Source organism: Solea senegalensis, linkage group LG13 (assembly GCF_019176455.1).
Source record: "Solea senegalensis isolate Sse05_10M linkage group LG13, IFAPA_SoseM_1, whole genome shotgun sequence".
NCBI lineage: Eukaryota > Metazoa > Chordata > Actinopteri > Pleuronectiformes > Soleidae > Solea > Solea senegalensis.
This window is the reverse complement of record NC_058033.1, coordinates 10,309,465-10,337,382: the sequence shown is the minus strand read 5'-3', so window position 1 is coordinate 10,337,382 and position 27,918 is coordinate 10,309,465. Positions and strand designations below refer to the sequence as shown.

Genomic DNA, 27,918 nt, shown 5'->3' with positions numbered 1-27,918 from the left:
ACTTGTTTTTTGATCACCCCCCACCCCCCAAATTTCTCCCTCCTCTGGAGGAAAAAAAAGGGTCCCACAGAGGAGGGTGATGGGGAGACCAGACCAAGAATAGCTAAATTAAAGAGGGAGGGAAGAGGAGCTCACAGCCATGAGTGAAGAATATGAAGAAAACGTAGAGTTAAACTATCTCAAAGTGACGGCTGGTGCTTAGGACAGGTCCCACAAGCTGAATTTCTCTGATGGTTTGGATGGTATACGCGGCGGTCAAAGCTTTTGCTCTGGCATCCATGAGGTGCTGACCTGCAGCCTGAAGATGCGAGTGAGTGCGTGGCTTCTCTGCGTGTCCTGGCTCTGCACCTGGGCGGCGTACTCGCCCAGGTGCACGTGCCAGGACGCATGTCCGACAGAGTCGGGACTGGCGAGGAGGTCAAAGACTCGGGTCAAGGAGCATGTCCGTGATAACGTCAGGCAGCAGCACACTGTGCACAGACACAGGCCGCTGCGTAGAAAAGGTGAGTCCTTTACTCACACTGTTTTTGTCATTCTAGGCCCATACATATCATCATTATGTGGAGTATAATTTGAAATGTAAATTACATATATATATATATATATATGTATATATATAATACAAGGAAACATAAATACATCTGCATGAATCTGAGTCTTAAACCTTCAGCTTTGTTAACACTGACATGACTTCCTTGTTGTTCTGTGCCCCCATCAACCCTGTCCTGAGTCCTGTTCTTTGAAATGTTGCATGAAATGTGACAAAATACGGTCAGGACCAAATGTGCTGCCAGACAAAGGCATCTTCTAGTTATAAGTTAAGAATATTATCTGATTAATAAATCCGTTTTCCTCCTTGTTCACTGTTCACCGGGGTATTTGCCAGTATATGATAAATGTTTGGGCAGCGAAACGTCTCAACAAGCTGCTGTTGTAGAACAAGAACATAACAAGAACATTCCAGCTGGAGCCTCATAGAAACCGAAGCTAATGTGTTATTTCTCTCATGCCAGCAGCTCAGCATGTATAAGCATGTGCCCCATAATTAGGATAAGTTAGTGGGGTGAGTGTGATTTGATTTTTTTTCACTGAGGACCAATTTGTGTTTTAAAACAAATGAAAAATAAAATGAAAAAACATTTTTATCCCCCTATACCTTTTTAAAATTAAAGTGATGAAAAGTGAAAAGTGTCTTACCTCTAAGGCTACACGTTGCAGTATGGTATGAGATAATTTTTATTTGTCTAAGATTAATCAAGTGAATTAGAATTGGATTTTAAGTCTATAATCTACTTGATGTGCAGTAAGTTCAAAACACCACGCGTGCATGTTGTGGTTAAAATTCCCCTGATCAAACACATCTGAATTACACTCTAAATTGACTCTGGAGTCTCTTTTTATCACATTCCTCACCAAAGCTGACACGTTCTTTTCTTTTATTTATTTATTTATTTTTCTTTAACGCCATCCCGCCCTCCTTGCCTACTCCCAACACTTGTCCTGACCTTTGGTCCGCCGCCTGAAAGGGGTTCCTTCAGTCGCCACATCCCAGCACAGAGCCATTCCTATGAGTTGTGTTTAGCCCGGGACTCATCCTTCATCCTCTCTAAAGCTTTTGTTGTCGGCTGAAAGCTGGCCGATGCCGGGGCCATCAAGCCCAAGTTGTTGGATCAATATAAACATCCATCACTTAGCCCCGGCCCTTTCTGAGCCTCACAAAGAACAGTTCACTAAACAATGCTTTATTTACGGGAGCCATTAGAAGGAATGAACTAGTGGTAGTCCACTTACTTCTCCCGCTCCAATTTCCTTTGCTGGGATGGAAGCAACTCGGTGTGCTTTTATAAACTTTACACTATCTCGTAATGGATTAAAGTCCTACGGCCTGTGCGGCTGTTTACTTGTTTTTACAGTCAGCGTACAATAAGCCAATGTTAACACTTTATGCTCAAAGGAAATTGTACAACATATTTTAGAAAGCTATTATACATCAACACGGCCATTATAAACAGACGCCTACCTCACTAACAGTTGACATACTGTGTGGAGTCATTAGGTGAGAGATACATAGTTTCCTTCTATTGTTAAGAAGCAAGGCAGACTCTGAACTTCCTGTTTTATGGAACTGTTGACAGAACTGCTGCCACATATTTAAAAAAGAAAGAGAGAAAAAAAACACACAGCAAGATGGGGCAGGGTGTGAAGATGACGAACATGGAAACATCTACATCAGTTGGTTAATATAGATTTGAAATCATTTGTGCCATAATTATTAGAGATAATCTGAGTCCTTATTTAATATAAAAGTTTGTAATTTATTCAAATTGCTGTTATTTTTAACAATGATTTCAAGAAAGCAGAGCTGTGGGATTCAGGGTTTAACAGCTGGATTACCTAATGGAATAATATTAGTAACGTTTGTTTAACGTTTCATTTGAAAAAAACAAAACAAAAAAAACATTGCTATATTGATATATTCATCAATGGCCGTTTTGTTTGGATTTTAAATTACACTTTCCGTCATTAAAAAACTCATTGATTAGCACAGAGGTTCAAATAAGTTGTCCCCAACTTACTGCGCCTGTCAAGTCTTTGTCAGAAAGCAGAAAACACCGGGAAATTGGGCTCCGGAATTCACAATAAAAGCACAAGCTTTCTTTTTGCAAAACATACTGTATAAACCAGGAACACAGTGTTACAAAACCAAAAACAACACTGACTAATTTTTTGACTGAATTTTCATTTTATATTGTTTAAACTTTGTCGAGTTCAGTAAGGTGGAATGTTTTATCGGGACGACTTTTACATTGAAAAGTCATCCAACAGGAAACAAACGTCACCGTGACATCTTGACGATGCTGGTGTGTTCACGGGACACGAGAGGGAGCGGTATCGTCTAAGTGTTGTCATTATGGAAATTAGATTTTTATATTTATAATGATTGATAAATTATTTTTTTTAAAGTCTTGTCACCGCCGAGAAAATTAATCGATGAGAGCGAGATATTCGCTCAGGTTGCGCGTCATATTTAGCTAATTAAAGTTATTAATTAGCTAGTTTGGAAAGTATCTCAGTGAGGGTTTACTTCACTTTCAAGGATGGACGTACGAGTTTTCATGAGCATATTCTTGGTATCGGGTAAGTACGTTTGAATCACATAGTATGTGTGGAATGTATATATCTAACGATAGCAGTTAAATTAGAAAACTGAAATATTGTTTTCAATAATTTTGTAATTTTCACTGAACGTTTGAAGTTACACGTGTCATGTTTCAGACCTAATAAATACATTTAGACTACTGTTTTAAGGTGAAATTCATATTAATTGGAGTATAGGGTACTAACAAGGGCACGTAAACATAGCACAGCACTAATGATTGTTTTAAAGTTTTAAAACTTCTTTGGGCAGAACCACTTGAGCAGCACACTTTGTATATACAGCATAATACAATAATTAGTACTATGCATAATAGTTTCTAAATTCTTTGGGGAAAGTTGACCATGTCGCACTGATGTTTTGGTTCCACCTTTTTGTTCTACCCACAATGTGAAGAGACACAGTGACAATGAAGTTAAACAGGCTATTTTGGCTGGAAGTTGAAGGCATTTCCATCCATAGTGAATGAATGTCCAGGCAGCCAAGCCCCTTTTCTGGTCCCTGCCCATGCAAAGCGGCCAAAACTATTTGTCTTAATTAGGATTACATCCATTTCAAAAGCTAAAGCTTTTTTATATATATATATATTCTGGTAAAGAAATCTTTCTTTTTGGCACCATTTTATATTTCACAAAGGATTTCTGCGTGCTACACATGGTTAGAGACTCCATGAGCCTTTTGCAAAGAAAGTGTCAATGAGACAGCAAGGAAAAAGTTCTCCCACGTCTTTTGAGTCCATATAACTGTAAATACATTTTTTATGTAGGAATTTCTTTTTAACAGAAGTGTCAGGGGGAAAAAAATCCTTTGTTTTGTCCGGATGTGTCGTTGATGGGGGTAGTTCCTGTGTGCTTTTGTTGTGGTTGATGTCCCTGAGACCTTCGAGCTTCCTCTCCTATCAGGAAGCTGATCGCAGTCTCCCAGTTTCCTTCAGCGCGGTCATCCAACTTCATGGGAAGTTCAAACAATGGCATTCCACTGCTGTTGGCTGCCAACGGACATTGTTTGTTGGTAGCACTGTTAAGCTTGTTTGTTGTGGATGCTCAGTTGCCATCTTAACGAACTTTGAGGTGGTGATTTAATGGAATATTTTGATAGTAAAATAACCAGTGTTGGTCAGTCTTCTTTATTCAGTAGGGTTTAATAGGACCAAATTCATACAGTATGTCCTTTGCATTTCATCACCCTCAGCTTTCAGAGTTCATGCAGAGGAGACGCCGCCCCGCATCGTCCACCACCCCTCTGACGTGGTTGTGAAAGTTGGGAATCCGGCCACGCTCTCCTGTCGAGTGGACGGCAGCCCCAAACCAACCATCGAGTGGCGGCACAACGGCCAGCCCCTGGAGACGGTGAATGGAGACGAACACTGGCAGGCCATGGTTTTGTCAGAGGGCAGCCTCTTCTTCCTGAGTGTTGAAGGAGGCGGGCGAGGGCAGTCACACGAGGGTGTCTACACATGCGTGGCCAGCAACAGCGCGGGGAAGGCCACCAGCCGCAATGCATCGCTGTATATCGCAGGTGAGGTTGGGGGCATAATACAGAAGGTTCACTACTACTGCAGTATGTTTTTAATAAAAGCATCCTTCACTTTAGGTGCTCAAGACAGTATTTTCGGTGTTTAGGCTTTCTTGTTGAATTTATTTATTTATTTATGCGATCAATGCAGTTGTATCGATGACTCTGTGTTGTTGCAGTGTTGAAGGAAGAGTTTGTTGTGGAGCCCACTGATGTGGAGGTAGCAGTGGGGGAGGTGGCTGTCCTAAATTGTGAACCTCCGTCTGGACACCCTGAGCCGAACGTCATGTGGAAGAAGGATGGCCGGCCGATCAACAGCAGTGACCACCACTACACTGTAAGAGCCCACTCTCTCTCCCACCCATGATCTCATGATCAGACCTTTGAGACATCCACCCCCACTATATTATGTTTTTTTAAATCGATGATAATATTAATAATAATAATAACAATAATAATGAATGCAAAATTATTCCTTATTATTTTCTGCATGATGAATTTTACGGTCTAATAAGGGTAATATTCCCATCATTGTACAGGGAAAAGGAAAGAACAAAGGGATCAAACAGCCACTAAAATATGCAGAGCAGCACACATTTATAAATTATGAATGAATATCCACCAAAACACTTAAAATACAGCCTGTAACTAAGAGAAAATTAGACGGGAGTCCCATAGGTTGCGGAAGTAAATAAATAATCATTCCTCATGCTCACAATTTTCGCCGTTTAAGTTTCAAACCCATCAAGAAAAAGATGATCATTTTAAAACCGAATAAACAACAACAACAGTCTTTATGCAATTTATTAAAGTATTTATTTTACGATTGCAGTGGTTCTGAAGGTAGAGTAAGACTGTACAAAAAACTCACAGTGTAACTTTATGAAAAATAAAGCTTAGGACGTAAGTAGCATTTAGCCACCAGGGGGCGACTCCACGGGTTGCAAAAGTGGAGGTTAATGGTCTTGATAGATTTAGGAAAATAGAGAGATGACAAAGCATGGCACATCTGAGTGGCCCCCAGTGTGATTGACAGCTGGTGCCTGGTGGTTAAAAACAGGAGTCTGTTTGGCAACTGGAAGCCTGCATCAATATTTTTTAAATAATATTTATGGGCATATAAATGCACAGTACTGACCATTTTCCATCTAAAGTGTGAGTGTGTCAACTTTAAATCAAAGCTGTTCTCTTATGTTACCACTATAATCAATTCTATTAGTCTGAAAAACAGCAACAGTACTATTGTGATCGTACGTGATTGACTACATATTTTCCCACAGTTAAGACTCTGTGGGCTCATGAAACAGCATTGTTTCTACTGCACTGCATACATGAAAGATATTAATGTCCCAGCGTTACAATCTCCCCTCTCACAGAGCAGCTGGAAATCTTATCTCACACTGACCGCTTATAGACACACACACACCACATGTGAAGATGCTGTAATGTGTACAGTATGTAACTTGTTTTTTCCCTCTACTATCTTGTTTGTGCTGCAGGAGCTGAGTGGGAAGCTCATCATCGCTCCTGCAGAGAAAAACCACTCCGGTGCTTACGTGTGCGTGGCCAGTAACACTGAGGGAGTGAGGGAGAGCAGAGCAGCTCGGCTCTCTGTGTTGGGTGAGCCACGTGTGAAATTTGAGGTTTTTCTTCCCACTGAAGTAGAAAAAGAAAAAAAAAACATTTGCTCACTCAAGTCTGAGCAAACATCTTCCTTCCTCAGGGTGTAAACTGGCAGCAAGAGGTTGCCGTGTTGCAGAGATTTAAAGCACCTGAAATGATTAGTCTCACCGCAGAGACCTTTTGTCGGTGAGGAAAAACACTTGTATCTAGAATATTCTCAAGAGTTTTCACAGTGAGAATATACAAAAGTTTTCCTTTTCTTAGGACAAGGTGGTGCTGGAGCCAAGAGCAGGCAGGTGAAGGCGGTAGTAGGCAGTTTAACAGATTATTGAAGTTGTGAGCACAGGAGTTAACACGAGCAGAGTACAAGTAAATCATTAAACATTGGAGAATCTTCAAGAGAGGGCCACGATGTTGACCACACAAAGGTCTGTAACAGTCTGAAGACAAGAGGCTGGAGAACCAGGAAATAAGGAGAGGCTTGATGAGGGGATTGGGAGCAGGTGTGCTCCCGCCGCAGGTGACCTGATTGCCTGCTGAGGTGAAGGCGGGGCATGACGCCTTTATTACAAGAAAAGATTATGTCTACACAAACAAAACTAAAAACACTATATAAAAAGTACATTTGAACACATTTGAGCTCATTTATTCTTCTACAGCCAAACCTGTGTTGGTGCTGAAGCCGGAGAACGTGTCAGTGAGGACGGGGGAGTCGGCCCACTTCTACTGCCGAGCTAAAGGTGACCCTCCACCGTCTGTGGTGTGGAGCAGAGAGCAGGGGTCACTGCCCAATGGCAGGTAATTAGAATGGGACAAAATACACTCTGTTTGCCACTGAAGTTATACATTTTACCTAGTGAGTGACACATACAGTTCCATTTAAACTTCTTAAAACCTTCTTTAGGGCTCACTTCTTACCGCACACTCTGGATCTCTCATTTTTATGTAGTATTTATCCCGTTTCCCGTTATTTTCATGTTATTTTTTTTTCATTTTTAAACACAGGTACCTTGTAAATCCAGACCAGACTCTGCAGATCCATTATGTGACAACTCAGGATGCTGGGAAGTACGTCTGCACGGCGGTCAATGATGTAGGTGTGGTCACCGCCAGTGCACAGCTGCTGGTTGAAGGTGAGACGATAAAAGTCACAAAAAAAAGGAGAAGAAAACCAAGCGAGACAGAGGATCTTATTGAGCATGACTGTGATATTTGTCCTTATTATGAGTCGGAAAATAAGATGAAGGAGCTTAAAAACTCAGTGATTACTGACTGACTAAAAAAGAAATCACAGCATCCCTCATCTACTGTCCTGACACTGATTTTAGATTGTACTGATAGAGTGTGGGATAAGATATTATAATCAAGTTTAATTGTCATGTCTATTATTACATAAAATTAAGAACTATTTTCTTTTCATCGCCTCAGAATAAGCCTTTTGTTTGCTGCCATGTCAAACACTAGTCCTTGCAAGGTCTTTTCATATTTTATGCTAACTGAAGGCTGTCATAGTTTCTCATATTCACTTGGACGGGGACCGTGAGGAAAAAGCTATTAAGTCGGGCTGCAATATTAATTTCACCCCTAGATGCCACTAAATCTACACAGCGGTCCTTTTATTGTGTAAAGTGGGGAACACGGAATGATGGAACGCCACTCGGGAGACCCGGTTTAATGAAACCTGTTACCGTTGCAGTCCAGAGACGCGCAACCTTAAGTAATTAGTTAGTAGATTGGCATATTGTGCACACGTTACACAAAGCACAAGGTAATTAGAGCAAGAACTAACAGCCTATACATGTTAATAGTTATAATTATCAGCAATATTGGCTTGTAACCAGAGAGTTACCGGGTAGAGTCCCTACAAATTGAAGAGCTGAGCAAGGTACCAAATCCCAATTGCTCATAATTGGACAATCTAAATTGACCCTTGCGACATCCTTGTGTGTGGTTTCACTCTGTTTCTTTGTAGTGAAGCTTGTCTTACGTGTTTTTGTATTTATTTATTTGCTCCAGAGTCTGCCAGCACTAAACAGAAAGACCTTCACAAAGAGCTGTCAGCTCTGCGAGTGGCTCTGGAAAATGTCACCATTGTGGCCCCTGGGTCCAACATATCCCAAGTACAATGGAAGGTATGGGGGGAAGGTTGAACTCTGACAGTTTCAGATACACATGAATATTTCAGGTGTGTGTGTGTGTGAGGTGAACCATGTGTTTTCTTTCTCGCTCTCTGTCTGTCTGTCTGTCTGTCTGTCCAGCTCCAGTTCCTCCCTGCGCAGCCACATTACCTTGATGGCTTTGAGGTTCTCTATCGCTCCCTGCTGCCCGCCAGCTCAGAATGGGCAGCCAAGAAGGTGACGCCACCGGGTTTCCAGACTCAGGTGGGCCCTTTAAAGAGAGGCTACAAGTACGAATTCAAAGTCCGTCCCTATGGCAGCAACTTGTATGGAAGGGAGAGCAACACGCGTCACCTCAGAGTTCCAGAGATGGGTGAGAAATTGTTTAATTTAAAAGGAAATCATGTCCTTTTTCTTCCCATTTTAATTATTGTATTTTAAAGTATATAACAGGCATGCATGGGAGATAACTTTTATTGTGCAGTTCCCAGTGCTTCTCCGCTGGCTGTGTCCATAACAGTGAGTCATGAGCAGAATAACACCGTCCACCTGAGCTGGGAGCCTCCTCCACATGAAACCCACAATGGTATCATCCAGGGTTACCAGGTAATAAACCGTCTGGGCTCTCAGATGTAGCATCGCCTCCTGAGAATGAATTACAGAGCGGCTGTAAACTGTTTCTCCTTCTCAGGTGTGGTGTGTGGATTCTGAGGAGCAGCAGGCCCAGAACTGGACAGTGAATAGTGGACAACACAGCCTCGATATCTCTGCTCTGAAGCCAGGGAAACGGTACTGGCTCACCATTGCAGCTGTCAACGGCGCTGGAGTTGGAACACAGAGTGACCCTCATGGATTTGTCATCAGTGAGCACTTCAGGGAAATCTAAATTGATCATTTATGTGTCACTGATGTGACGGCGTTATAGTATATTTTCTGCGTCCTGTTTGTTTTTCAGACTCACACATCGGCGGGCCTGCCGAGTCCGACAGCCAAAGGCGGGATCTGTCTCAGGTCTTGGCCCTGTTTCAGGACCCAGTGTTGATTGGGAGCATTGGCGCCCTCCTGTGGTGTATTCTGATGGTTGCGGCCGTCTGCTTGTTCAGACGCCACAGTGGGACGGGTCTGATGCCGGGACAAGGCAAGGGAAGAGGTTTGTTTTGTAAGGTTTTAAGTGGCGATTATGGGAGAGATTTAATCACCCCACTAAATCTGAAGGACACCAAGTCATCGAGTCGTGCTAAGATATTTTTTTCTTTAGGTTTGCGCAGACTGGCTGATGAAGACCTCATCATTAAACACAGGTAAGGTAGAAACACGTGGCAGGACATGGCTATTGTAAATAGGTTGTTATGTAATATGTTAAATGTGATAATTATGTTTAATGTACAGTTAAACTGTACATTAACAGTAATTTTGTATTTGTAAGTTAGTGTAAATTACTTACTTACTTATTTTCACACAATATTTAAAAGTGTACCTTTGGATATGTGTTTCCTTGCTTTTATAGGATGGCAGCTCCAGACTCCCCGTGGATCTCTGGAACCTGGAGACCTGCCTTCAGCCAGAAGTACCAAGACTTATGGGCCCAAGGTCAGAAACATCCAGGGATCAGGAGCACCAGTGAGTGTTAATGTGATCAGTGTGTGTGATTATATGGTCTTATATGTCGGGCTGCAACTATCGTTCCGATTTTCTGGTAGTTTTGTAAGCAAAGAGCACTGAAATCATGACCTCCTTGATAATAATATCATTTATTGATCTACTTGGCTGTGCTGATGCAGGACGACATCACTAAAACAATGTGTCAGTGGATTAAAACAATATGAATACATTGAAGGTTTTCTTTTCCTGGTTCTGGTTCTCGTGCGTACAGTATGTGCACAGACTGTTCAGTATGTGTACTTTGTTTCTTTAGGCCTCCCAGTCTCATCGAAGAAGGACCCCAACGGCCTGGACTCGGTCGTCCCCATCGTGACTGACAACTGCAGCGTCTACGGCACTTTCTACGTGGACCTGATGGGCAACGGCCTCAAGACCTTCAGCAGTCCCGGGTGTCGGCCCAAAATGCCTCACAGTCTGCCGCATCAGCAAGGAGTCGAGACCATCCAGATATTCTCCCAGCCCGTCGCGAAGAGCTCGCCGCTCGTAAGCCGCGAGGCGCTGCCATGGAAACAGGCCATACGTCCGCAGCCCAAGATGGGCGTGCTGAGGGAGTCGAGGGAAAAGATCCACACCAAACAAGGTGAGTAGTGGTGGATGTTGAGAGTGTGATTCCCCACTGTTGGGAGTTTTTTCACAGTATTTTTTATACTCTTTGTGGTTTATAATCATGTTATTTTAAATGGCGAGATCACCAGTGTGATTACTGTATTTTACAGGGTTCTGCATTCTTATTTTGTCGCGTTATTGTGTAGCTACTGGAGCAGGTGTTAAGTCCTAAAACCTGTTTACTATGTCTTTTTCAGGTTTGAGCATGAATATTTGGATGAGAGACTTTTTGGTTAGAAGTTACATATTTTAAACATCTGACAATATGTTTGATAGCACTTAATTCCAGGACTCTTTTTTCTTCTTCCCAGACTTGCATGCAGTCAACAGCGTCCCCATACTGTCAACCAGAAACCAGGCCTGTCCGTCCAGTTTCTACAAACAGAGACTCAGTCACATACCACCAGGTCGACATGGTATGGCAGATATCTGTGCACTGACTTCACTATTTCCTTAACTCTTCAGTTTCAGTTGATTTCTCTGATTTCGTTTTCTGTGCAGGTGGAAACCGAGTGTGCGGGGAAGCTGGTGTCTGTCCTCGGCTGCTGCATTACTCCGCGTCGGTGCACCTAGTGGACATGCTGCCCCCGCCACCTCCGATGCCCACAGACAACATCACAGACTCACACAGCCAGACTTCAGATGAAGGGTAAGACTTGACGCAGCTTAGATTGGCTGGTCGAGAGAACTGCACAGCAGTTTATTTGAAGACTGAAGCACAATTATAGAATCTGAAATTGGAATTATATATTATACAGAAAGAGCTTGCGGGTATCTGTAATGGATAAAAATTAATATATTTTAATATGATAGGAGATAAAGAATCTCCAATTTACATATAAAGGTTTATTATTTTAATCAGGGGCCACTTCTACTGTTTATGCTGCTGTTTGCACGTGTAAATAATTAACCTCCTGTTTAAAACATTAGAAACATTCTATTGTTGGTTTTATAAATGTATACAAATAGATTTACACCATTGCCAAATGAGTTCCAAACAATGCTGATAAAGCTAGCGGTGTTTATATCTCATGTCGCCTGGTGACATCTTTGCGCTGCACACAGGAAGTGATTTAAGTTACTTTATGTTATTTAAGAGCATTGGTCCAACGGAACCAGCAGCTTTATTTGAATATACTCTGAATACCTGAATATCGACTTTGGTCACGCTTTTGTTGGCTTCAGCTTTGTACATGTGTTAATTTGCCCTTCTGCAGAAGACAGCGACAGAGTGCCAACACACCGTTTCCTGATATTGTATCTTATTTTACGAGATGGTACATTTATGTACCTTTTACTGCTTTGGGCAATTAAAAAGGTACATATATTTACTTTAAAGATTAATGATCATCCTTAAGGATGTTATATTAGGCCAGATTGTACCTTGGGGTACATAATTGGACGTGTCATGTAGCCGTATTTCTGACAGCAAGCATAAGTAGAATAAGAACACCACCAACAACAAAAAGAACATCAAAATGTTCATCTCTAATCCCACTACATGTTTTTTTTTTTACCAGTTCCAGTCGTTCTACAAAGCTCACAATGGACACGGGCTCCCTCCAGTCAATGTGTCCTGCATCAGGACAACGTGAGCAGCCAGGTCTCAACAGCAGCAACAACAACAACAACAAGAGATGCCCCTCCCACAGCCAACAATCTACTGCGTCGTATTCCATGTCATTCGATGAAGAACACAGTGGCACACTGACAACACAGGAAGCCACTCAGTATCTGGAGCTGAGCCCTAAACCAGAAAGATACAGGTGGAATGTGGTTATAAATATGAGCACAGCTTTGTCGCCTTGAGCTTATGTTTAGATACAAGCTAACCACTTCACCACTCTCTGTCTGCAGTGTTCTGCCTGAGCAGCGTCCCTTCCTGACGTCCACCTTCGCTCCAAACCTGGGCTTCATGCACAGGCCAGTGCATGCCACTCGACTGGAGGACGACCTCGCGTCTGACGAGCCTGAAGCTCCACCCGTCAACCTGCGGCGTGCCCGCCTCCAGAGCACGCCGTCCTCCTGCTACAGCGAATGGGACAGCTCACTGTGGAACACGTGGAGCACAGCCACGGATGACAACATGGCCAGCGCCCGCACCAGCCTCATCAGCTCCGTGGACAGCTGCTACACAAGCGACAGCGCACACTTCGCCCACCTGCTCGCCGTGGCGGCAGAGACGATGAGTGGAGCTTCATTGTCAGGTAAGCAGAAATTGTGTTTTTGTATCATTAAAAAAAAAAAGGGGTCATTTTAGTCCTTCAAGGAATATTTTAAGGAAGAATAAAAACATGAAGACATAATTTTCCCTTTTTCAGACACTAACACAATGATCTCAAATGGCCAGCCTTAAATGTAGCCTAGTTTATTACATTTATTTGTGTCGGAGACAGTGTACAAAATACACTAATGTAATCAAGAGAAAATGTTTTAGCTTCTACTTAATTCTACTCAATTAAATAAAAGTATCATGAGGATCTTTGGTTATAGTTTATTGTTAGTTTATGTGTCTTTGTTACATCCATGGGCCTTTTTATGGTGCTAGCATTATATTCTAACAATCGTATATATATATTATATAATAAATAATACTGTTCTGTTTAAATCATTGGAGCACTTCAAATTCACACTGGAGGATTCTGTCCTGTTGTGTTTATTACATTTGTCCACTAGATGGAGCCCTCTGTCTAAGAACAGTTCCATCTGGGTCCACACAGTGTCTTAGCAGACTCATGGAAAAGCTACAGAACACAGTGTCACACTTGTGACACATTGTGTGTTCTTGTCCATTTAAAGTATGTAAAAAATACCAAATACTAACATTAAAGCAGGTCGGAGGTTACACACTGTTTTCACATCTGTGCAAACAAGCAAAATATATTGAACCTAATATCTAAGGTGGAACAAGGCAATTACTTAGGGCCTTTCAGTAAATTGAACCTGCAGATGAGTCATCCTTCCCTCTGTGTCACTTCATCAGTCACCATGCTCTCCCTGGAAGGCACCATCCAGCTTTCTCTCCCCCCCCTCCCCCCACATTTCCCCAACTTTCTCTTTCATCTGTCATCTGCCTCAGCTTTTTTTTCTATCTATATAATATAATATCCTTTAATATCTCGACATATATATAGATATTAAAGGGTTGTGACATAATTGTGCAGTAAAGTAACATAGGCTGAACGTCAATAGTGTAATTTGGTCTGATTCCTTAGAGGCACAAACATAGATCTACGACTCATTTCTACCAGGGCATGTGAGCGGAGCAAGCATGGAGGAGGAGCCAGAGTGTGGACTGACACGTTTTAAAACAGGGCTCCCACGGGTCCTCCCAAGGGCCTTGAATGTTTTTAGTCCAAGAAAGAAGTTGAGTTGATATTTAGGTAAATGTCTCCGGCCACCGATGTGCCCTGGTTTGTTACGGCGCCACCTATTGTTTCATGCTCCCTGCGTTGTTCGATGTACTTTTAATTGTAATTACTAGTGATGTTTTGGACACTGTCTCTCTCCGCCGTTGCACAACAATGAGCGAGTAAAGCAAAGCAAGAGAGAATAAATGACGAGATGCCTGTAATAGATAATTACAAAGACTGACTTGCACATTCGGTCTTTGAATTTGAGGCAACTGGTCCTGGAAAGACCTTGAAAAGCCCTTACAATTTGATGTCAACCAAAAGGTGGGTGTGGGAAAAGAAAAACCTGGAGCGTCAGCTTATCTCTCTGCCCAGTTTTTCTCCCACCGCGTGTCTGAAGCATGTCTGACCCAGTCTGGGTCCACACTAAAAATACCTAACAATACACAGACACATCCTGCTGATCTTTATTTTTCTTTGTTTGACAAGCTACCTCTGAAGAAGAAGAAGAAAAAAAAAAAGGCCACTAGCCTGAGCTTTGAAATAAGAATGCAAAAAGGGGAGGAAAAGTGTTTTTTTTCCAAGATATACAGACGAGCAAATACTGTGTATGTTGATATTCTTAGAAAATAGAATTCTGGGCTTTACGTTGACCGAAAACTCCCCACACTAAGGTTAGAAGGTTACGTCCTAGGACCTGGTTTGAGGGAGAAAAACCAGTGTGGAATAACATGACATAAAAACAGTGCACTGGTGTGTTTCAGTTGTATTTTCACTGGCAGCGACTCCACAGCACGAAAACCTTGCAGCCTCCAACAAACCGCCATTATTCGTGGACAGCTCCGTTTCTCTGAGGTCTCTGAAATGTGCCAGTACTGTTCAAAATCCACAGAGCGGCTTGATGAGAGATGGCACCGTTAGTTCTTGTACCTCGGGGGGCTTTGTTGGAATAGTTTTATTTGCAGTGACAGACAGCTGCTTCAAAGCGACTACGAAATTAGCTTCTCCCCGGAGAAGCGGCATGAAAGGTGCTCCTCAGAGGTCTCGAAAAATGTTTACTTCTATCCGTTACCTTCACTGACGGCGAGAAAAGCTTTGCTGTTGTAATAGAACTCCACTCCTCCATATCCCTTTTCCTGTGTTGTAGATTTCTCCCCGCCGGCCTCCCCCCTCAGTGCCGCCATGTACCCGCCGTTCCACGCAGAGGGCGACTCGTTCGGCGAGCCGGAGCATGTTCCGGCGTGGGACTGGAGTATGGCCTGGGTGGAGGAAATGGAGGCCCAGTACAGAGCTCACTATCCTGGCAGAAGCACGAAACCCTTCAACACTTAAAGGAATAATGACGGAGGCAGCGCGAGCGAATCGTCTTTAGGAACACCTTGAAGCAGTGCTTTTTTCTTTACTTTTATAAAAGTGCTGCAACCAATATTGAGGTCTGAGTAACTCCGAAATATAATTGGAGCTTGCTCTTTGATGTTTCGGAAACACCTCTGCTGCAGGAGCTGCACGTCTGCCAGTTACGTGTCTTTTTACACCTTTTTCCCCCAGTTTTACCTCAGGACAGGTCCATCTGTTTTTTGCATCCTTTATGTGACGTTCATTAAGTTGCCACAGTTTTGCTCTTCTCATTACAGGAGAGGATAATGAGACGCTTCCCTCAGGACGCTCTCAGCCTCCGTGTTCTTCTGAAAAGGCCAGAAAGACACGGAGACCGGACGTGAGACAGTGAGACAGTGAGACAGCAGTCATTAGGGCAAAACAAGAGTTCTCACAGGAGTTTGCCGCACTTCAAACAGTCTTTTTTTTATTATTATTATTATTATTGTTATTATTCTCCTCCACGTAGACTTACCGCAGCGTAGTGATTTTGTACAGAATGATTTAAGGACGCATTGTAAATAATGCAGCATAGTCCGCAGATGTTATTTAAAGAGTTTTAAGTACGGTCACATTCTGAGAATTCTTTTATATTATTATTATTATTCTTCTTCAATGGTCTTTTTTATCGTTTACCATGCAGCCTGTCCACGTTTCACTCTTACGGCAGAATCCGTAAAACGTAACTGTAGCTCACGTGAGAATAAACGTAGAACTTTTGTTTGTTTGAACAGATGTAGGATTTAAGTCATTTGATTTTAGTAATAAAGTATTTTTTAAAAGACTTTAAGGTGCTATATATATAAACATTTATTCAACATATATATATATAAAATGACTTTTTCTATTTCACTAATGTTAGTTTTACATTTTGGAAGAATTTGTGTTTCTTTTTTTCTAAACCTTACAGATGTGTTTTATAGTTTTGAATAAAAAGTTTGCTTTGGATTGAAAATGATTGTCTTAAGCTGCAGTGAGAACTCAATGGAACAACACTTTTAAACACTTTTTGTGGGCGCTTCATTGTGTTTTCAGTCGTACTCCAACCTGTCGGCAGCCGTCTCGCTAAAGCCTGCTCACACTACGAGATTTTCAAATCTGACTTCAGGGATTTGGGGAAACTCTCACAGAAACCCGCGTGATTTAACGTGACTTCGGAATATAAAACGGACATGGAGGCAGATGAAGTTGTACAAGTTACGCTTCTAAACAAAAAGTACGCAACATCTGTTTCCTGTGTCAACTCGCTCTCATCAGTCGTGTCTGTTAATCCCTCAAACTACCGAAAAATGTGTCGCGATAATCCGTTCAAATCATCGTAAAATCAGAAGGCGCCCACGGTTGTCGGAAAGGCCAGATCAGGACCGAATTCTGTTGCAGAATTAGCCAACGCAAGGACGCAGTTGCCTCTGTGTGTCTTGGCATAAAAGTGAATCACTTCTCGCTGCTCTACAGCTGGGAGCTGATACTCCGCAGTGTTTGACAGTGGTTTCAATCTAACAGACAGTTTGTTGATTTAAAAGTTTCATAAAGTTACATAAATACCCGTCACAAACGAAGACGCCTCTTGGATGAGAAAACCCAAACAAGTCCAGTAACACCCGTATCTACAGTCCTGAGAGGAGGCGACACACTTTTGGCATGTCGATAATTCCATAATAAACTTTCAGCATATCGTTTATCAACCTGACCTGAGAGGGAGAGAGAGAGAGAGCTACACTTCTGCACCTCCTCTTGGTGAGTGCAGACTGGGGTCGAGCCTTGCAACGTGCCCAGACAAATTGATCAGTCGCAGCCCAGTCCAGAGAAAGATGATATTCTTCTATCGGCTCTTCTATATTCTCTTACATGTGCTGTACCCTTCGATGTGAAGGTCGCGGTCTGCCTGTATTTGCAAAACAACCCAAACAGTTGGACGATAAGCGGCAAAAAAACAGGCACTTGTGCGGAGCAGGAACAAAATTATTACAATTATGGATTGCAAACTTTAAAGGCTTTCTAACCTCATATTTAGTACTTTTGTTTCAGCTCCACATAACTTTTTGTTTTTTGTGTTGACCCTATTCTTCAAGAGCAATATGTATATATATATATATATATATATATATAGACAGGCCTCAAACTCATTATTTATTTTCCCTTATTTTCCCACAAATGGCTATTTTTAGTGTTGCTGCCTATTGCAGTTTTAAGTAGATTTGAGGAGGAACACTGACTCAACCTCCACACACACACACACACACACACACACAGGACAGGATGTGTTTGCAGTTCCTTTTGCAGGAGGGTTTTTCCACTTAGCTGCAGGCCGCGGGAGGAAGTGAATTATCTTTTAAATTCCACACTGTGCCTCCATGTCCTGTGGACTGGCTGCTTAATTGACACCACCGCTCTTAATGGCTATGCAGAGCGTGAAGGTGATGTTTAGACCTCATCTGTTTGGGTTGACTAACCGAGGCACAACAATGCTGCAGTCCCCGATAACGGATTGTAATTACAAAGCCACTGGAGAGAATAATTAAAACTTAATCAGTTGTTTTGCTGTTACAGAAACCTGTATAAGTGTCATTTTTTTAACTCGCCGTGTCACTAATAATTCTCTCTAGAAGACAAACCTGACTTCCCCCCGTCCCCCCTGATGGAGGGCAGATTATTTGGCCTCACTTGCTCTCGATATGCAATCAAACGTTGCCCGGGTGTGTAAGCATTAAGGAGGAAAAGCTGTGGCGGCAGCAGATGCTCTTACACTAAATCCACTCTGATTTCCTCAATGACTTTGAGTCGGCCGTGCAAAAACATGCTCCTTTTCCAAAGTAATCCGTGTCTTATATCTGGGTTACTCTGGTCAGATGAGATGGGGCGGCGGGGGGGGTGTCGAGCTGAGAAGTGCTTTGCTGTCTGTTTCATGTCTAACGCTTTTATTACACCACGTAATAAAAAAACCCACATAATTACTGAGGGGGGAGACACATCATTTTGTTTTCCTTCTCAAAAGGGGAGCAGGGTTTTATTTCACTTTAAAATGTGGGGGAAAAAAAAAAGAGCAGGCCTACTTTATGTCAGTGTTATTTTATTTTTAGTATATTTGAAATATTAAGCAGTGTGCATGATTTGCAGTCACTGTCGGATAAAATCTGGCAGACCTGCAATTAGGAGACGAGTCAGCGTGGACTAAAGGAACAGTGTAAATCACACAATACGCGTTTTAATGGGCTGTGCAGCGGTGTGTGTGTGTGAGTCTGTGTGAGTGAGTGTGTATACACTTAACTGCCAAAGGGATTATGCTTCATCTGTCTCTTTTCACTAAAGGCCATATGTTTCCACATGAAGCCCCAGCTCCACTGGGCAACACACACACACGTTTGCACAGCAGTCAAAGTGAGGACCTTCATAGACATAATACATTCCCTGTAGCCCCTTATCACAACTAAATGCCGAACCCTAACCTTTACCCTTTACACCCTAACCACAATTACTACTGGCCTAATCCTAACCCTGACCCTAACCTTAACCTTAAAACATATCTTCACCTTAAAATGTAGTTATTTACATTGTGGGGACTTGATTTTTGTCCCCACAAGGAAGACAAGTCCCCATAATGTGACTGTGTAAACAGTTTTAGGTCCCCACAGCATTAGTAATACCCGCACACACACACACACACTCACAGAGACTAAACTGGACCACACACTGCACAGCATCTCGCAGTCATCAATCAAGCATTACTGTATGTCTACTTGTCTTATTAGTTCATATGCGCGCACGCACACGCACACGCACACGCACACACACGACACACACACACACCACACACACACACACACACACACACACACACACTTGGGGGTTTGTGCTTCGCCGATTTCGGCCTTTGCCAAAATACCTTCTTTATATAGTATGTTGGCAAAGCAATGGCACATATTAGACATGGCCTGCAACCACACACACACACACACACACACACACACACAGGAGAGGGAGAGATCCACATGTAGATTTAGTGCATATCTTTCGTGCAGTCTGTGATTTTACTAAAAATGCTAATTATCATCCTAAAACCATACATAAAAGCATGGGCAGGGGTGTGTGTGCGTGTGTGTGTGTGTGTGTGATGAGCTGAACTTCCAGCCTTATTATACACCAGCGAGTCCAACAACGCTGCTCATGAAACTCAACCCCTTTTTTTAAAGCACTTAATATAACATTCAGTGTCTGTGTAAACAGTGACATTCGAATCCTCAGCTCAGCTTGTTACTTTTGGGAGTTTATTGATCTCTCACGAGGTCAGGCGTGCGCATGTGATCAAAGCAAACGAAGTAACGGGAACAGAGATGGGGACGTAACGTGAAGTGGTATTGGCATATCGCCGTGTGTTTAATAGCCTTCGCCTCCAGAACCAGCACAAAAAAAACACAGTGCATTCACAGCTTTGTAAATTTGATATACGCTAATTGAAAGCGGTGGGACTCCAGTTAGTGTGATTACAGGCACTGTCATCGTGTGTGTGTGTGTGCTGACTGACAGCTCGGCTTAAATGTGGTGCCGCATGCTAAAGTGGTAATCATCCATTTAACTGGGAATCAATGGCACCCACATATGTGTGATCTGTTTCATTATCTGTGTCATTCACATGCATGCATGCACGTGGGTATTTTGCACATTAGCACATTTTTATTGAAGGACTGAACAGATTCATCCGCGTGTGTTTGTGTTGCTTTCCTTCGATTAGTTTGAGACAAAATGGATCGGGTTTAAGACTGCTTCCATCACCGCTTGATTCTTATTTTCATTCCCTCCCCCTCGCGTGCACGCTCTCAACCTCCTCGCCGTCATACCCTGAGGTGACAATTCTTAATCAGCCGGTCTCAAATGCACTGAAACTCGTTCTCCTCATTAGCAAGTCACGTCTGACAGCAGCACTGGTGGAAGTCAAAGAAGAAAGAGTGTTATAAGTGTGAATTAATGTAACGACACAGTCTTATATGCATCTGCTCCTTCTCCAGATGACGTTAAGTCTCTTAAACATAGTTTTTATGAAATATGGCAGTTCACTAATGTTCACTAACCTAAATTTGTTTTTAAATGACAAAAAAATTCAGTTATGTGTTTTGGTCCCAAAGGTAGGTTTCCTACATCAGATGGCACCATCAGAAAACAGGTTACAGGCTCCAAATATTTATTTACTGTTTTAATGTGTTTCTCCTTCTTCTGCAAGTGTGCAAAAGTATGACACACAGTAATTATTGTGCGCCTTCCTCACAGAGGCCAATGATTTTGTTTCATAAACTTCATAAACCAGGAAATATTCCATACTAATTGTGTGCTGAAACAAGTGCAGAGTTGAGGTTTCAGCCAATTTGTGACTAAAGTAAGACTTAAAAAAAAGAGGTTGATGTTGTGAAACTTTGTGATTAAAAAACAAAACCAAAAAAAATATTGTTTGGCATGAAACTGAAAAGTTTGGGGACCACTGATTTGAACTGAAGTAACTCAACACTGGCTCCGGCAGTACCTCTTTCATCAGATTTCCCATTATTTTATTAGTTTTTATGGCTGAGCAACCGTTAAAAGTGAAGTCGTGACTTCATTTCGAAGGTCTTCTCAGGCTGAAAATGGCTCAGCGAGACGGCGAGACTTTTCTAGAAGGACTTGCTGACTGATACTGAACGTTGTGTTTATTACATTCTGTCTGCCGCATCTTTAAAAAATATATGTGGACACATAAGAGGCTGAGATATTGATAATTGTGTAACATGGCTCCAGTGTTGTGAGTCGACACGCCACTAAATCATTCATCTTCTCCATCCACTGACCTTGCTGCCTACATAATGGCTTCATTATAGCTCGTCTGTGTATGCATCACATCAGCCAAAAAGTCACACACATATATCTCCGCTGTCACCGCGGCAAATTAACATGGAAATTGGTGTGTTGCATTTTGGAATGAACACACGGGGCTTTTAAATGATGCCATCCCCTGCCTTTCATCATCCCTTCTCTGTCTCTGCGTCTGTCCTCCGCTCTCAGGCCGCCGGCCTTCCTTCCTTCCATCCTTCCTTCCTTCAGGCCCTCGTGGGCGTTTCAGCCCTGACAACGGCCTAATGAGTGAGCGGGGTGATTTATAGCTCGCAGAAAGAGAAGAGGAGGGAGACGTGGAGGCTTAGAGGGACGCTGGGAGGGGGTGTGTCATGAAAAAAGGGTGAGGGCTGTCAGGTCACGCCGTGGAAGGTCATAGACGTAAATCTCCCCCATCGCCTTATCTGTTGTCCTTTTTGCTCTCATTAGTGCTCTTTTAACGCGTTAATTAATTACTTTTACATTTCGCAAGCTCCGTGGTTGACATCACAAAAGAAAAATACCTGGTCTTTTCACTTACATGGTCTATTCTACGTAAAAAAGCCATCCTACAGCTCGGTTTGTTTCCGTAGTACCTCCTCAGTGTGGGCTGGGTTGTCATAGTGACGTGAAACTACCCTGACGTTGTTTCATACTAGTGAAAGGGGGCAAAGCAGTTCTTCATTCAGTGCCTCCTGCATGACCCGGAGCACAGACTCCGCTAAATACACCAGACTCCACTCTTAGACATTTCAAGTCTTGTTACGCTCATGACGACACTCTCTGACCAATCAGTGGCCGGGCAGTCGCACGGCTGACGTCACATTTTAGCATCGGCTCCGCCCGTTCGGAACCTCGTTAGAGCACGTACCAATGAAAGTTTCGTAGTTCTAGAAGCGTATAATGGCAATATCTATATTCACTCTGGTTTTTATTTTAAACGCCACCTGCAAACAAAATGTCTTTTTGAAATTAAATTTGAATTGAACTGCCCAGCTGTGTTAGTTTGATATGAAATGAGAAGACATTTTCAATGTGGAGGTGTAAAAAGAGGACATTTGAAGTACTGAAGTTCAATACCCAACCTGTTGTTGTTGTTTTTTTTTCTGCTGCTAACGATTAAAACCCAGACAGAACTGATTGAATGAACACAACACAGTCTCCCTCGTCCCTGTGCCGTTTTGAAGTGTTGATGAAGAAATTATTAAATTATGAAGCGAGCTTGTGGCACGGAAGGGACTTCTCAATTCTCTAAATTGTTATTGGACCTTCTCGGTAAAATCACTTTGCTGCAATGCTGAGGACGTAATAAAAGAACAAATTGTGACTCATTTAACAAAAGTCTGACAACTGTGTTTTACACCATTTAGTATTAAAACAGCCTCTGATTAAAAAACAAAAACAAGTCGATTCAATCTGTATTTAAGAACATTAAATCACTTCAGACATAAAACCCTTGTTCTGTTTATGTACTAGAGCAGAACTCCAGAAACCAACGTCTGTAATCATTTCTCATTATTCATTCTCTTAAAAAGATATTTTACAGAGATCTTTTTGGACATTTTTAAAAGAAGACTTGTCTTTTTACTCCAGCCTTCAACGACCTCATTTTTATTCCACCCTGTGTTGGGTTTTCTTTGCATTTTTTAATTTATATTAAAGTTTAAACAAGGGTTTTAGCCTCTTTAGCAACTAAAGCCTTTTCCTATTCAATTTTATTTGCAACAGATGACTTTTGAAATCATCTGTTAGATTTTGACTTTAGACTTTTCCTTTTCATTCTCCCCTGTGTTGTGTTTTATTGTTGTATTTTCCTTTTATTGTGAGTATTATTGAGCACTTTGAGCTGCAATTCTTGTATGAGAGGTACAAATAAAGTTTATTATTCTTATTAAAAGGCTTTGGCTGCATCAACAAAAGCACATAAATACCTTGCAATATTTAGTAACTATTACATTTATCGCACAGTATAGTGAGTGATACGATTTTCATTCTCTGGGCCACGTTAAAGGGAATTACAGCTTATGCACTCCATTTCGATCAATCATGAATTGGTATTTACTGTCTAATGCAGGGGTGTCTGTTTTTCCCATTTTATTGTTTTAAAATTAATGAAGTATCTTTTTACAAAACATATTAGGAAGAACCTGAAATTTCTTCATGAAAATAAGTGCAATTTTACATCTTCCAGATCACAGTGGATCTACAAAAGGCTCAAAACCTTCAGTCACAGGTATCTGGAACTAGTATTTCACATTATTATTATTAGAAATTTACACAAGTTCATCCTGCAGGCCGGATTGGACTCTCTGGTGGGTTGATTCTGGCCCACGGGCAATATGTCTAACGGTTTGAATGGTTATGATAACAATAACACATGAACACTTTAAGCAACAAGATAAAAGAAACGTGAAACAGCCACAGTGTCCGTGTTTTCCATCCAGCTGCTGCATTCGTCACTGTTGCTGTTTGACATCACATCTGAAATGTTCAGCGACTGTGAACCTGCAACAAAAACAACTTCACTGTGCAACACAAACACTTTATTAAACTCTTTGTTATTGAATTGAATCCGAATCTCAAAAATGATAGCATGAAATGACACCTCATCCCTCATCTCTACAAAAACACACACAAAAGAAATACATAAGGTCTATTTCTATTTATTCACCCTCTTTCTTGAAGTATTGACGTTCTTTGAAAGTACAAACAGTTGCGGTGTCAGAGAAATCAAACATTTATAACGCACACGTGGACATGGTTTGCTTGTGTTTCATATGTCTCTGTGCTGCTGCCTCCACTCTCTGTGTCTGCAGGACCTTTTTTTTCATGTCTCTCAGAGCTGATCACACACACACACACACACACACACACAGCACTGATAGAAGAACTTCACCCTGGAGCATCCATTCATGTCCGTGTGTGTGCGTGTGTGTGTGTGTGTGTGAGTCGACGAGTTACAGAGTTTGTTGTGAGGCGAGCTGCAGCGAGCATCACTTGAGCACTGCGGGGGTAACGCTCACCTCGACTCAGGTGGACAGTGGGGGGGGAGTGTGAGTGTGTGAGTGTGTGAGTGTGTGTGTGTTGCACTCTTTTAGAGGACAGAGCTCAGCAATTTCATGCTCCTTGGTGCGTACAACAGTCACCCGGGCGCACCGCGCTGTGAAGCTGGTGGAGGAATGAAGCATTAGGAGAATGAGAAGCAAACAGAGCTGCAGCAAAGACGGCTGTGTGTGTGTGTGTGTGTGTGTGTGTGTGTGTGTGTGTTTGTGTGTGTGTTTTAGGTCTGACTTGACTTGAAGGCTCCAAAGACTCTCAAAGTGTTTGCTGGAGGAGTTTTGTTGAATTTTGCACTTATGCCCAAGGGGACACAGTTTTCAGCCTCCGCCCAGATTCACATCGTTTTCACAGTAATATTAGTAGTAGTGTGGGGGGGTTGGAGCTCAATGGCTCGGGTAAAACCATTGTTAATTGGACACTCTAAAATCAGAGGTCTCAATCTTGCGGCCCGTCACTTTGCATCCAGTTATTTCTGTGTATTTTCTGCTGTTACTGGGTTCATTTTGCATGATAAGTATGTTTATCCATCCTCCACATGAAGGTCACGCCGGTTGACATCGGCGGGGGGTCACACCACCGCGGACAGGTCGCCAGTCCATGACAGGGACACAAACAACCTCTGCTTGAAATTGTCTGTCTTTCTCGACAGGGTTGGACACTCCTTGGCCCCCCCAGGTCATTTCCTGCTCTTAAATTGACCCCCAGCCACAATTTGGGGATATGAGTGAGGGCAGCTTTTGGTATAAAAATGAAAATATATGCAGTTCATCCACTATGTTACAAAGTGGCTGACAATCGAGTTGCATGCCTCAGTCTGAGGTCTTCTTTCTGCAGTGCCCTGTCCTATCTGTCATGTGCAATAAAAGCCAACAATGGAACAAATAACACTATCATCAAGATCACACACACAACACAGACACATTTATAAAACAAAAGGCTTTAGGTTCCTGATGACAAAAACCAGCGTTGACGAGGGAATTATGAGTAGTAAGTGTTAGTTAGAGAATCTTAGGGAACAAAGGGATGAGTCATTCTGCCACATCCATGCTGAGCTTTAAATGTCATTAGGGTAATCTGAATTGATTAAGTGTCTGCCACTGAAATGAGAAGGAAGTGGGAGGGACATTGGATGTTGGGATGGACAGTTTTTTGTTTTTTCTTCATTCATCTTCACCTTTTAATATAATAATATAATAATGATAATATTTCGTAGAAACTGTCTCATCAACAAGGTTGTATAACCCGAGTCGCCCTGAGCGCCGTCGACATTAAACGCACACGCCTCATCAAGACTGTGTTATATTAACAGTTCTGTATGGAAATATTATATATAACATTTAAATCCTTCAAATGTTAACTTTTTAAACCTGCAGTGCATCATTTTGTCTTGATGAGACTCCTCTGCCTCAGTTCCATCTTTGCAAACACAAAGTAATAGAATGACGGAGGGTGCGTTTATGTGTATACACCAGCAGTGCAGGGGCGGGTGGGGGTAAGAAGCATTTATTCCATGAAAAAATGCATTTTTTTGTAACTTTAAAGAAATTGTGTAATCTGCTTTAATTTTATTCACCCTTTTTCTTTTATATTATCTAACCAGAAGTCAGGATGATAACACAGAAGGCAAGAAGCAAATGCGGAGGTCAAAAAAAGAAAAAAGAATCAGTGTTCATTAAAGTCTTCAAAAGGAGAGCGGCAGGCACATGATTAATCCCTCTTTTTCAGATCTTTCTTTACAAGTGAGATTATAACCCAGAGCAAAAGAGAGAGAGATCAAGAACGCGCAGACAGACGACCGACGATGAGCTCAGGCTGTAGCTGAGCCGGCGTCCAGAGTCAAGGGTTCATATACTGTGGAGAGCAGGTGTGGACGATGAGATGATTGCGCGCAGGTGCACTGATCACGAGGTGGGAAGGTTCCAGAGCTCCGCCCTGCCCCGCCCTGCTCCGCCCTGCTCCACAGCTGCATGCAATCACAGAGGGAACAGGCAGAAGAGCTCAAATGTGACGTTTTATAACGTTAGAACTTTTCATTTCGACAGGGAGGTTTTGTTTTTGGCTGCATTTGTCTGATAAAAATAAAAATAAAACATTCTGGAGATGTAGGTTTTGGCCCAGTGAAGAAGTCATTACATTTTACAGTTTAGAAATGTAGTGTATTGACAACTAAAAGACCTTGATATTAATCCTTTATTTAACCAGGTAAAAAAAAAGGCTAAATTAAATCTCTTTTCCCAGAGTCAACTGGCCAAGGACACAGGTGGAGGTTAACGCTTGACGGCTGCATTCACATTACCAGCCACTTTCTTTAAATTCCAATTCAGTTCCAATTCAAATACAGCTACCACCCTCCTACTAACACCAAGTAACATAGAAATCTGATTTGACAAATGCATTTCTGTGTCCACACGGTCCTGAAAATAAGTAAGTAACTTGGTCACATCAACGTAATGAATCAAATATGAGTCACTTCATATGTCAGTAACGCAGCATTAGGGCTTTTTCTAGTCTAGAAACACCAAAGCCAGGTCAGCACATGCTAAAGCCAGATCCTGATCCTGATGATAATGTTGATAATTACAGTGTTATAGCCTCAGCTTCACTAATAAAGGACTCTCACTTGTCCATTCCTTCATCTCTGTATGATACAATGCTCTCTCTCCAGTAGCTCTTTGTATTTTTTCATTTTAAGCGCGACGTGGCACAAATCCACTCTTTCTAGAAAGTTCTGCTGAAGAAATCTGACTCGTGTGCCTCTCCTCCATGGCACTGTTTCCAAGGAGATCGGTACAAACGCCTGGCTTCTTCAGAACAAGACAACAACAACGTGTGAATGATGTTCTTGTCTCTTCTTCGCCTGTGTCTGGCTTCCTCGTCTCCTTCCCTCCCGATGTGTGTTTGGCCTCAGATGCTGTGCAGTCTGTCCCTCATCCAGGTCTCCACGGTGGACCGGAGTCCGTGTGGCTCAGGTTCCTCGCTGTTCTGTTTGGCAGGTTGGCCCGAGTTGCCTGATGTCACCCAGATCCACTTATAGCATAATGGTTGTCATCCTGATTTTCCATATTGCAATTTTCTCCTCTCTCGCAGTCATCTGTTCAGTTTTTTCACTCTGCCAAGGTTTTCGGGGGTATTTTTGGTGCTGTTTGTGTGTTAGTTTGTCAATATGTGTTTGTGTTTGCAGGATTATGCGGAAAGCATGGAACCAGTTTTATTGGCCCAAGCAAGAACCCCCTTATGCGTTAAATCAGATCCAATTGACAAACAAACTTTCTCATCAACAACTAAGGCTACCACGCCATGGTTTCACAGCACAGGTCAGGAGGCCTGTTAGCACGGCGCTGCAGTAGTCGAGGCAGGACATGAACAAAGACTGTACTAGGAGCTGGGAAGCCTGTTGAGTTAGGTACGGCCTTATTTTTCTTATATTGAATAGAGAAATGCGACATGACCGGACGACAGAGGCAACGGGATCTGTAAAGAGTGGACAGATGGACGCATGAATATCAGATGTTAAAAAGTGAGCACACTAGCCCACACTTCCTGAAAGCTGCTCCACAAAAACAAACAGAGGCTCGGCTCAGCAAATGTATTTTAATGTACATTTACAAAACAA

At 42.3% G+C, this 27,918-nt stretch overlaps 1 protein-coding gene across 2 annotated transcripts; it reads left to right on the top strand.

The window, feature by feature from the left end:
• robo4 (roundabout, axon guidance receptor, homolog 4 (Drosophila)) lies at positions 1-16,418 on the top strand. 2 transcript variants are annotated; one of them, XM_044042978.1, is made up of 19 exons: positions 1-503; positions 4,349-4,675; positions 4,852-5,009; positions 6,172-6,292; positions 6,955-7,093; positions 7,301-7,428; positions 8,312-8,427; positions 8,554-8,785; positions 8,897-9,018; positions 9,104-9,275; positions 9,368-9,562; positions 9,671-9,713; positions 9,920-10,032; positions 10,328-10,654; positions 10,992-11,096; positions 11,182-11,329; positions 12,201-12,446; positions 12,538-12,887; positions 15,181-16,418. In XM_044042978.1, the coding sequence occupies exons 1-19, from the start codon at positions 305-307 to the stop codon at positions 15,363-15,365; spliced, it is 3,426 nt and encodes a 1,141-aa protein (XP_043898913.1). In that variant the 5' UTR covers positions 1-304; the 3' UTR covers positions 15,366-16,418. The 2 variants fall into 2 exon arrangements, with proteins under 2 accessions (XP_043898913.1, XP_043898914.1); XM_044042979.1 differs by lacking the exon at positions 1-503 and adding an exon at positions 2,855-3,138.
• Positions 16,419-27,918: the final 11,500 nt, after the last annotated feature.